Raw genomic sequence first — 11,428 nt, forward strand, 5'->3', positions numbered from 1 at the left:
CCAGCATCACTTTAAGAATTATACTAAAACTAGCCACTAAAGCCTTTACATGATGTTAATTCCTTCACGAAAAAACACTGGTTCGGTGCGTGTTAACACGAAATGGTTCTGCGGGCGGTGTTCATATTATTAATTGCGGATCGAGCGGATAGCGTCTATTACACATGCCTCAGTTCCTCATTCACAGTATTTAGATTCCTTCCTCATCACAAATACAGCCGACGATTTATTTGTATTCCAGGGTTTAGTTCATTTCTGGTATATTCTAACATTCCACAGACAAATTGCTCAAACAAATTGGATGTTTATGTTTCAATATTCGCTTCCCGCGCGCCATACAAACAACGGGTTAGACATTCTTGTGCAATATCCCACCGCATTCCGCACTTTCTTTGCTGAAGAATTACTTAATAGACAAGTATTAGTCGGCTACTTGTTATTATCATACAACGATAACCGTTACAGCCAAAGACAACTTGGGGACGAGGCTGTTGTAACTTTACGCGGGAAAAATCAACCTCGTACCCAGGGCCCCAGGCCAAGGCTGATTTCCAATTTTTTTTACGTTGCTTTATTGATGATGACGTCACCTTTATTCTTATCTTTCAATGTGTATTATTTTAAAATTAACAGTCTGCAGTCTGCAGTGTGCAGTCTGCAAATGTCATACACCGTATATTTACTAGAATAGAAATTTAACAATACCTGAGAACATCGTTCTGGAGCGCTTTAAAATAGAATCAAAGTTGTACGGTAAGTTGGCTTAAGCTCAAAGCTAGTTGAGGTATAATAAACTTAAATCAGTAATTCGTTCATCATTTTTCGAAACTGCCTCAGTGTAAGATTTAATATACATTTTTGGCTCTTTCTATTTTCTCTCCTTCTTCTTCTTCTTCTTCTTCTTCTTCTTCTTCTTCTTCTTCTTCTTCTTCTTCGTCTTCTTCTTCTTCGTCTTCTTCTTCTTCTTCTTCGTCTTCTTCTTCTTCTTCTTCTTCTTCTTCTTCTTCTTCTTCTTCTTCTTCTTCTTCTTCTTCTTCTTCTTCTTCTTCTTCCTCTTCTTCTAATTGAGTAATACTTCTTCGTCCTCACGAAACTGACTCACAACCATTCTGAACCGTAGTAGGTTCACTTCATTCAAAATTTCTTCAATAAAAAAAAATTAAATAAGCCATAGTTTGACTAACTTTATTCTATTTTGTGTTTCTTTCTAGATGGTCACGCGGATATTGGCACCTTTCGCTCATTTGTGGAGAGATTGAAAATTACTCACAACACTGAGACAAGGATAACTGCTTTCATAGATGAATGAAGAGAATGTTCTATAGCTATGAAAAGGCAAAACGGCGAGGCGAAACAATGATAATTTGAAGGGTGCCCTTATAAATCTCGCCTCTGTTGCGTGACACAACCGCGCGCGCAGCAAATACACTTTGCCTTATAAGGTGCGCATAATCCTTTGTTACGTCATGAATGCAACACTTTAGCTCAGAATTAGACTGCGTTCAACGAATCGGTTGTGTTTTTATTCCGAGTGTTGGTTTGCGATTATTTAAATACGTTACACATTTTTCATTGTTCACTATGGCTGCTATAACTGAATGTAAATTGATTTGACTGCTTTACTTTAATTGTTTCTTATTTATAAATGTCTCGTGTGTGTGTGTGTATTTGTGTTCAACCTTTATCGACTGTTTATCGACTGAGTGCATTTTTTTCTCCTTAGGTTTGCAGATAGAGCCCGGAGAAATTGTTCCTTTCTGTAAATCAGATGAACTTGAACCAGGCGAGATCAGGCCACGATATCTAGTAAGTCAGAAATTTTGAGTTTGTTAATAAAGTAGGCGAATCCATTAATTTTTTCGGTGTTTTTTCCTCCTAGTAATAATTCAAGAAAACGATTAAGTCGCTTTTCTAACAACTATTATTAGTAATGCACTTATTTTGTTTCGTTTTTTGTTAACTTCATATTTACTTTCTTTCTATTTTTTAGCCTTTGCAGTTGCAAACTTCAGCTCACGCAAATGTATTTTATGGAGAAAGGCTACTGGTTCCAATGTAAGTTAAGTCCAGAAACGAAGAAAATTCTTCCAAGAAATATGTTACCTCTTTTTCTACTGTATTGTAGTTCATATTGAACAGTTTACTTTCCCTTACCCTGGGGCAATTGCCCATCTGTTTTCAAAACTTATTGCTAATGACTGCGGATGATCAATCAATCAATCAATCAATCAATCAATCAATCAATCAATGTATTTAGCGCAGAACACTAACTCTGGGGACACTTTCCAGATCGAATTGGAATTTAGAAGTGTTGGTTTTTGAGGAGAGGGGGAAACCGAACTACCCGCGGGAGAAAAACCTCTAGGAGCAAGGACGAGAACCAACAACAAACTCAACCCACATATGACGCCGAGTCCGGGAATCGAACCCGGGCCACAATGGTGGGAGGCGAGTGCTCTCACCGCTGCGCCATCCCTGCTCCCTTGATTTGGTCATTTCACGTTGTTGCTTTTTCAGAAGACGTTAAAAACTTTACTAAGATTTATCACGCAAGCCGGTACAACCATTGTTTTGCTTATTAAACTTCTCTTGTTTTCGTTTCAGTCGCCGTCGTATTTGTGTAAGGACCCTGATAACAGATGACTTAGTTTTTTGTTATCTGTTTAATATGTCCGGTTACCTTCCCTAGAGCTGAGAGGTGGAAAGATCTAGAATTTCCCTTTATTTTCAAGCGACGCTTTGTGCGGTTACCTTCATGGACGTTGGAAGGTTAATGATCTACCGTTTTCTGTTATTTTTACGCAGGCAAACATGCTGGGCCGGGAAGAGAATTCAAACTCAGGCTGGTGTTTCTGTTAAAAACCACGGGTCATCTCAGGTATAGAATATGATGAATATGACAACACTTACGTCGTCAGTTATAGATCCACTCTTTCTTTTCAAAAAGAATATAGACCTGTGAAATTATTAAAATACACACACACACACACTGTACTCGACTCATGCTGAGGTTAATAGAGTCCTAAAATGTGACTTCATAAATATTTGAATTTTTGAAATTATGGGACTTCTTAAAAATGCGTACGTGGTAAACTTGAGGGGCCAGATTCACAAAGCCTTTGTATCCTATGCGTGATCGTTTCTTAACAATGGTATATTGTTGGACTAAGTAACGCAATTGAAAACGTTTCTTCTCCGTTTCTTTAATGCCTTTAATCGTTCTTTTATTTTGCCTTATTTCGGTGTGTTCATTTTATGTACGTGTTTTTTCCTTGTTTTTACCCTATTTTAGATAGTTTTTATACAAATAGCAATAATAATAATAATAATAATAATAATGGTGATGATGTTGATAATGATGATGATTTCAGAATTCCCAGCAGGCTGTGGTTAAGTGGAAAGATAACAAAATTAAACCTCTTCAAGAGGTGCCGATGTAAGTGTCAGTATTAAAAATTGTTTAACTATATTCAGTTAATGAGTCACAAAAATTCATCTTGCTTTAATCTTAAGAAACTAAAAATGGCTCGAGCTCAAAGCTGATACGTTTCTCTGTGTGTGGGGAGGGGTCTGAGTTTACTAAATTATTTTACGATACGCTAAAAAAATTTTCAAGAAGAATTAGGTGAACTGTTTCTCCGGATGTCCCACACTCAAACAACTGAAAGACACAACACCGCCCAGTCTCCGTATTATCTAACTTTAAAAGAGACTTGAAACATTTTTCACGTAAATCGTATTCAAAGTCAACTCCCTTTATTGCGGACACCCTCTGTACCGCAGGTTTTCAGTCAAACGTCTGTAATTTATTTTTGCCGGGGATTTAGCTGCTGTCCGTATTATCGGGGTGTCCGTGATAGCGAGGTGTCCGCAAGGCAAGAGTTGCTGTAATGATTTAATAAAGTCACAGACTCACAAAAACGTACATTCGTGAGCTCGCAAAACCGAACTTTATATTTAACGGACTTGTTTTTAACGTTTAACTGCGTTGAAAGCTACTGTGTACGGCTTGCAGTTGGTTACAAGGTAACGCGAAGGCAAACTGGACCTTGCACATTTCTATTTTCTGACAGAGAATGGAAAAATGCGCTGGAAAAAGAAAGAAAAGCTTTTGCTGTGAAATGTAAACAACAATCAAGAAAAATCCGGGATTTGGAGATCAAGGACCAGTTTCAGCAAAACGAGGTATGATGTGATAGCAATCAAAAGAATTTTCATTTCCTTTTGTTAAAAGTGACGTTAACTAAATTAAACGCCTGTTTATAGTTTATTGTTTTGCACTTTGTACACTCGTGTACCGTTAACGTGGTCCTAGCCATACGCGCTTCATTAAAGAGATTTATTTTATGACGGAATTACAACTAAAATTGGACACTCTTGTGCTTTTCATTTTAAATGTGGTGGGGGGGGGGGGGGGGGGGGAAATACCTCCTCTCACCGCAACGCAAGCGAGTCAGGAAAGTTTTATCATTGCACTCGGGTTAAAAGATCGGCCGAAAATAACAATATCAGAACTGAAATTAATTTATATTTAGCCGATAAGTTACTTTAATGGCTATTTAAACAAAAACGAATCTCAACTCAAACAAGCTCGCTTCAAATCGTGTAATTCGATCTATGGGTCAGCTATGCTATAGATTGACTATAAAACCACCAGACAAAACGTTTGAATTTCGTTTTCCACAGATCAAGAAGCAGACGAATGCGGCAGCCGTGGCTGAGGATATGTAAGACATGCTTTTGTGTCTTTTCTTCTGATCTGTCTTTTGCTTTGTCCCTTTCACTGCATCAATTGTGAGGTTTGGCTCTCTTATGAGCGCCGACGACTGCATGTATGATGCACATTCTGTAACATGTGTCGACGCTCTTTTCTTCCTGTGTAAAGGTGGAAGAAAACGAATGAGGAGAAAGAGGCGTTAAATGCAATGATGCTATCTATGGAGAAAGAAGGCTGCAAAATGAATAGACTCTTGAAGGTAAAAAAAACGTTTACTAGTTAATTAAAATGAGCTTATTATATAAGCCTGTCTGCAGGTAAAGTAAGCAATTATATTATTATCTAGCCGAATTTTTGATAAGGTAGCCGATGAAAAATTGAGCGTCACCAAATCACGGATTTTATAGCCCCGAGCAAGGCTCAGAATGGCGCAAAAGAGCGAAGAAAAAAAAAAGAATTATGCAACCTTTTGTTTTTATATTGGCAACTTTGGAGTACGACAAAGAAAAAACATTCGCTCCCAACCGTCACAGAAGCATAACTTGAGCGGGACCGTTTTAAAAAATCCAGGTAGATATTTTATATGTGTTCTTCTGCGAATGCCTGACAAGACAACAATGGTTGGAACTTTGAATCTCGCCTGTTTTGACTAAATGTGCTGACGTCCAAACTTATTCTTTTACAATCATTCAAAGTTCATTTTTCCCAATTAAAACAATGGTAAAAGTTTATATTCTTATGAAAAATAGGGGATTTTTTATGTTACTTGTTTCTATTTTTTTATTTTAGAGGATCTCTGAAAACCACTTTTTAGTGATGGAGGCCTCCTCTTTAAGCCTAATCTTTAAAGATGTATTTTATTATTATCATATATTATCTCAAACAACTAAATCAAGTTCTTTTACTTTTAGGCAAAAGAAGCCAACCTGTCTGAGGCCGAGAGCAAAATTGCGATATTAGAGTCGGACTTCATGGTTCTAAAGAAAGAAAAACTCGAGGCCGATGACAAAATTGCTGATCTAAAGGCGGAATGTGAAAGAGTGAGTTAAAACCAAGATAAAACCCGGACACGATTGTACGAAGGCCGATTAACGCTAATCCACAATTAAAAGTTAACCGAGGTTTTCAGCCCGCTCATGAAACTCTTCGTTACTAAAGCTTGGCCGGCACTTGAGGAGCATTATCCTGTTTTTTTTTTTATCGAAAGCTGCTAAATTTATATTACAAAACTGTCCCATTCAGGAATTGCTTAATGGGAGGAGATCAAGTCAATTTTCAATGAAAAAACGAGACGAGATCGTGGCCAACACCTATATTCACCCTACAAGCAGTGATTTCTCCACCGCACGCTAGCATCATGGCCTCAAATGAGCCGAGAAACTACTGCTCGCAGGGTAACAGCGAAAATTAACCCGTTTGCCTTCAAACTGAGCCGTTTTTGCGTTGTTATAGCTATTCTTGTTGTTTTCACAAGTTGTTGTGTTGGTATTTTGAAGGAAGTAAGAGATTAATTTAGCATATATAGGTCATTTTTTTAAACATAACATTAAAATCGTGATTTTTTTTTTTTTCAACATTTAGGTCGCGATCGCCCATTACAAGTCTGCTCATAAGAAAGCAGCGACAAAGTAAGTAAAACTAACCTTATTAAAATTATCACCTTCAAAGTCTCCGTTCAGTTAAGTTCTCCCTGCAAAAGAAAGCGTTTTAACGAATTAAAATTGTTGTTTCTATTTTCACCGACAGAAACACTCAGAAGATAAATGAGTTGGAAGATCAGGTAATTTTGCAGTGTAGTGTAACAAGGAAAATATTCCGTTACTGTCGTCTTTTGTTTACGGACACCAGCTTGAAGTTGATGTTAATATTCTCCACATAAATGAATCACACATAACAAGTTCTCACTATAGTGTGCTCGTTTACTACGATCGTTTCTTATTCAAAGCCATTCCTTTTGTTGTCAGTGTTGCTAGTACTGTCGTTGTCTCTGTTCGTTTCGTTGTCATTGTTGTTGTTATTAAAAACTATTTTTTCTTCGCAAAATCTAGGTGGCCTATTACAAGAACGCTCACGAGAAAGCAGCGAAAAAGTAAGTAAAATGAACCTTTTTAATTTTATGTCAAACCCACAAGACAGTTTCATTCTGTGAGAGGTGAAAATGCGTGCTTCACCGGTACTTATTAAACTCAGACATGCGAAAAAAAAAAGAGCTCCAGGTTGAGGAGAGTAGCTAATTTGTCATTGTGAATTGTGATGTAATAACTTGCAATTATTCTATTGTTTTATTCGTATTTTGTGATTTCAACGAGTCAAGGGTTGTTCAAAATATTAAAAATATTTTTAGCTAAAGAAAGTTTGAATGGTTAAACGGTTAAATCAGTTCAGGTTTTTTATCTTTAGCACCAGGAACCCAGTTGGGGTGGGTGCTGTTTGGGAAAAGTACTGTCTACTATATTTTCTATATCTATATTTACACTGAGTCCAGTTTCTCGCGCGAATTTGCCCTGAGTAAACACAAACAGTAGTCGCATGCAGGAAGTACAGACAGAACGTTCAAATATATAGGAATCCTTAATGCTCAGTTTCAAAAAAAGGGGTTCACAAGTATCGTTCTGGAACTCTGTAATTTTGTGATTTTTCCAGAATTGATGAGATTCATGTGAATTCCAACCAACCCAAATTTCCATATTTTTCGGGCAAATGATTAGCAAGGTTCAATCAACTTATGTGTTGACGAGCGCTGGATTTTTCCTTCAAGGTGTCAACATACGCGAACGTAACATATGATTGAGGGTTTTTTATGCATTTTTCAGATTAACAAAAGCCAGAAGTAAATTTACAAAGATCGAACAGGAGAAAGAAGCAATTTGTAAGGAGACTGATACAGAGAAGGCCACGCTGTCTAAAAAGATAAAGAGTCTGAAAATCAAATGCTCCAGAAGAGGCAAGATTATTGAGGTAAAAATAACAACTTCGAGATGTTAGTTTTGTGAAATCAATTTTCGCAAGCCGCTGTGGTGTGTAGTCATTACCCATTTTCAATTTCCGAGTTGCAGTGAACCTCATCATGAAAGCGAGGCCAAGTACAAAACTTTTTAAATGAAAATTAGTTTTGTTTACATATGATAAAAGCTTTGCACTTAGCCTCGCTTTCATTACAAGGTTCAAAGCAATTCGGAAATGGCCTTTTCTTTACCAGTTACTGTTACTCGTTAACATTAATTTTCGTTGAAGTACAGTATTAATTTATCATGCATCATTTAGATTCCATGGTCAACTTTCAATACTTCTTTCACAAGAAAATTAACCCAATTATACCTAACACAGGCAGTCTTCTAAAAACTTGTGTTTCAAGTCCTTGTCCTTCTATGACCAAGACTGGCTAAAGAATACAGAAAATGAAACTTCAGGAACAACTTCCAACTGAATTTCAATACTCCGTGTGACTCAAATCATGTCGAACTATCTACATGTAAACGTTTTCCTGAAAAAAAAAAAGTGGCAGTAAATTTCGTCCATAGACTCATTTCACCGGCCTCCATGATTGCATGGTTTAGTTTAAGGAAAACATTTTTCCCTCCTTCCCTCCTCACCTTACCATTTCTAGTATTTTCTGATTCTTTCCTGCACTCCTGTCTAATGTATTGATTTTCAACTACAAACCCCTTTATAAACATTTTTCTGACAATTTTATCTCTTTTTTTTGTTTCTTTCATTCAATAGACTGAGAAACAGGCACATGACGAATTACAAAAGTAAGTTAATGTCATTGATCGTGAAACTGTATATTTTGATCACTTGGTGCTACTCACTTTGGTCCCGAGGAAAGCAGCTTTTTTTTTCCTGTTTTTTAATAATTCCCTTAAAATCATAAGAATTTGTTAATGTATATCCAAAATTATAGAGATGACGTTTCTGAATGGGAAACAGATCTACCTATCAGTTATCGAGAGAGGCTCAGTTACATTCATTTGAATCAATTTTGTCATTTGGGATATATCGTTAACTTTATCATTCTGCATTGTAATCCTCAGAGAGATCAAAAACCTAAAAGATGGACTGAAAAAGGTGAAAAAGGAAAGGGATTTACTCATTCAAGAAAATAATTTTCTAAAAGAAGAGGTGGGTAACTTCATTTTAAACTTGTTAGGTGAACATCGTGTTTGTTATTTTTGCCTCAGCGCCAGTTTATTAGAGACCATCAAGAAATCCAGATAAATGCTAGACACTTTTTTCATCAGCGGTTTCCAATTGAGTGTCGTAAAACCAAAACCAAAGTAATTACTCTGGCCAACCGCAACAGATGTAAACAACGTAATGAGCCATCAGAATTCGAAGCAAATATATGTCACTGGCGCCGAGCGCGGGAAAACGCGTGCGGCCAAAACACGATTGGTTTTGGTTTAGATTCCCATTGGTTGAGAAAGTGGCGCGAGTTTTGTTAACCAATCACAGAGCGTAGTAATGCAAAACCAAAGGAAACGAGAATTACTTTCGACACTCAATTTAAAACCGCTCTATTATTTCTTTTTTTTTTTTTTTCAGAATCACAATCTTCGATATTATGGCGGAGTAACTGGGAGCATCCGAAGATTAAAGCGTTTTTTCGGACGTCTTGCTGACCGCCTATTGTCACAATCCTGTATGTTATGAAGCAGGGAGAGCAGTGTTGCGTTATTGGCACTAACAATGGTTTGGCTGGTTTGGACACCTTCCGCCGAAAAGAAAAAAAAAATAGTAAACTTTTGTGTGGATAATGTACATAAATGCGAGAATATGTTAGACTATCCTCGCTAGCGGGAGACATACCCAACCAGGTTCGGTAACACTGAGTCTGAAAGCCTTGTTAAACAGGAGTCACCAGGAAAATTAAAGAAGACAAAACTAAAAAACTGAAAAAAAGAAACGTACAAAGAACATGAAAAAGGAAAACGTTATAGGACAGGACTGTATTATCAATGTTAAAAATAATTCGATACTTGAAAAAGAATGAAGATATGTGTGCTGTGAAATTTAATTAACGTGTGTGTGAAATTTAATTTCAATTAAGCCTTTCACTCCAAGAGTTTGATATTTGGATGTAATCCTAAATTCAGACAATTCCAGTATATGAAAGCTACTGGGCAATGCTCTACTAGGGTACGAACGACAAGACCAGGTCAAGGTTTTCTAAAAGTCTGGATCAGAAAATTCGTAAGTAAACACATTCGTGTGAGCGACCAAACCAAGAACTTAACGTTTGTGGTTAGAACTTTGCAGATATAGTTCACTGAGGTTAGATCCGGGAGTTAAAAAAGGTATAACCACAGTTGACTGAAATTTCCAAGGTGGTCCTAACTACCTGTGGGTAAAATGATTGTTAAAAATAATAAGATATCAAAAAAGGAGTGGTGGTGGAATGTATGGAACGAAATTTAGCTAATGAAATGTCGGTTACATGTAAGCCTTTCATTCCAAGAGTTTGATATTTGGACGAAATCCTAAATTGGGGCTATTCGTATATGAAAGCTAGTGGGCAATGTTTTTACTACTGTTAGAACAACAAGTTCAATTTTCCTAACACTCTGTGGATAAAATCCTTTGGTAAAAACTGTGGTTAGAACTGTAAAACGTAGTTGACTAAACATGGCTGGAGGCAGAAGCTGAAGTAGTCAGTCTTGCCATAGCTAACTTCATAAAGTGGTCCTTACTACCTCTCGATAAATTTCAAATACAGTAAAAACCCGCATATCCAAACCTAATTTTTAAGAACCTGCAAGCCGCTAAGATTTCCATTTAGACCCCCTTTTACAAAACAACATGTTTTAGCCTAAAACTTATTTATAGAATTCGTTTATAACTTATAATATACAATGTTTCATCGGTATATTTGTTTAGCTTGCAAAATACGAACCTGTTTGAGAACCTAAAGTCTAATTTCGCAGTAAACACCAATTATAAAAGAACCCGTCTTGAGGCTAACATAGAAAAATGCAGGTATGCGGATTTTTACCGTGTAATGGAAATTTTTTTTTTTTGGCGATGCACTGGCTTCAAGGGTACCCAACGAGAAAATTTATCAAAACACTCCGTTTTCTTTTCGAGCCTTTAATAGAGGTTTTTAAACAAGCTACCAAACATGCATTGTTTTATTTGTTCATTGTATTTAGCGAACATTATCTTATATCTCATATATAAGATCCTGTTCGCTAAATTGTCGAATTCCGAACTGCTGTTGGTTTTCCAAGAATCCCAGTTGGCCTTTTCAGTTCGAACTTCAAACGGCATTTTTGTCACTCCCAAAACAAAGGAATTGATATTCTCATGTTACGAAAGTCTGAACTGACATTTCGCCAAAGAAATTCTGGTTTTCATTACAATTCAACCCGAATTTCCGGGATACTAAGGCCTTACGAAAACTGATCAGTATTCACCGAAACTGAGAACCGTTGGGCTCCTCTGTCGCTTGTTATCTTGGGGTGGTATTTGGTAAAAATTTGAAGACTCTGAACATTTTTCAAAAAAAAGAAATGCATTAAAAAAAACAACAACAACAACAACAAAACAAACCAAAAAAATATATATTCTGAAACGCAACCATTTAAAAAAAATTAACACTTTCTTTTGCCAATCAGTCATCCTTTTTTTTAGTTACATTAACATAGTCACCTTTTTTTTATGTTTTTCTTTTCTTTTAATTTCTTTTTTTTTTCTGCCAAGATTGATTTTGAG

General features: G+C 36.6%; 2 protein-coding genes and 1 pseudogene across 3 annotated transcripts in view; 2 read left to right on the forward strand and 1 right to left on the reverse strand.

Annotated features, from left to right (window-relative positions):
* The window catches only part of LOC146456629 (uncharacterized), a 6,661-nt pseudogene extending 5,352 nt beyond the window's left edge, over nt 1-1,309 (forward strand).
* LOC146456620 (ethanolamine-phosphate phospho-lyase-like) overlaps nt 1-11,428 on the reverse strand; it is a 126,937-nt gene that overhangs the window by 81,404 nt on the left and 34,105 nt on the right. The gene's annotated exons all lie outside the window — the stretch shown is intronic.
* LOC146456630 (uncharacterized) lies at nt 731-11,291 on the forward strand. Of its 2 annotated transcripts, none has more exons than XM_085092844.1 (16): nt 731-1,442; nt 1,724-1,806; nt 1,991-2,055; nt 2,806-2,878; nt 3,372-3,436; nt 4,074-4,185; nt 4,687-4,727; nt 4,886-4,976; nt 5,629-5,757; nt 6,299-6,345; nt 6,464-6,497; nt 6,766-6,806; nt 7,531-7,675; nt 8,441-8,472; nt 8,752-8,839; nt 9,263-11,291. In XM_085092844.1, coding segments are annotated over exons 3-16 (1,008 nt in total). In that variant the 5' UTR covers nt 731-1,442; nt 1,724-1,806; nt 1,991-2,053; the 3' UTR covers nt 9,371-11,291. The 2 variants fall into 2 exon arrangements, with proteins under 2 accessions (XP_084948970.1, XP_084948969.1); XM_085092843.1 differs by lacking the exon at nt 731-1,442 and adding an exon at nt 1,454-1,600.

Source organism: Pavona decussata, unplaced genomic scaffold, assembly GCF_977016875.1.
Source record: "Pavona decussata unplaced genomic scaffold, jaPavDecu1.1 SCAFFOLD_254, whole genome shotgun sequence".
Classification (NCBI taxonomy): domain Eukaryota; kingdom Metazoa; phylum Cnidaria; class Anthozoa; order Scleractinia; family Agariciidae; genus Pavona; species Pavona decussata.

Bases quoted from the DNA above. Each gene is read 5' to 3' on its own strand.
- LOC146456630 (XM_085092843.1), top strand. From the start codon at position 1,471: ATGCAACACTTTAGCTCAGAATTAGACTGCGTTCAACGAATCGGTTGT. The intron at 1,601-1,723 runs GTAAATTGATTT...TTTTCTCCTTAG, and splicing joins TATGGCTGCTATAACTGAAT to GTTTGCAGATAGAGCCCGGA. The intron at 6,807-7,530 runs GTAAGTAAAATG...TGCATTTTTCAG, and splicing joins CACGAGAAAGCAGCGAAAAA to ATTAACAAAAGCCAGAAGTA.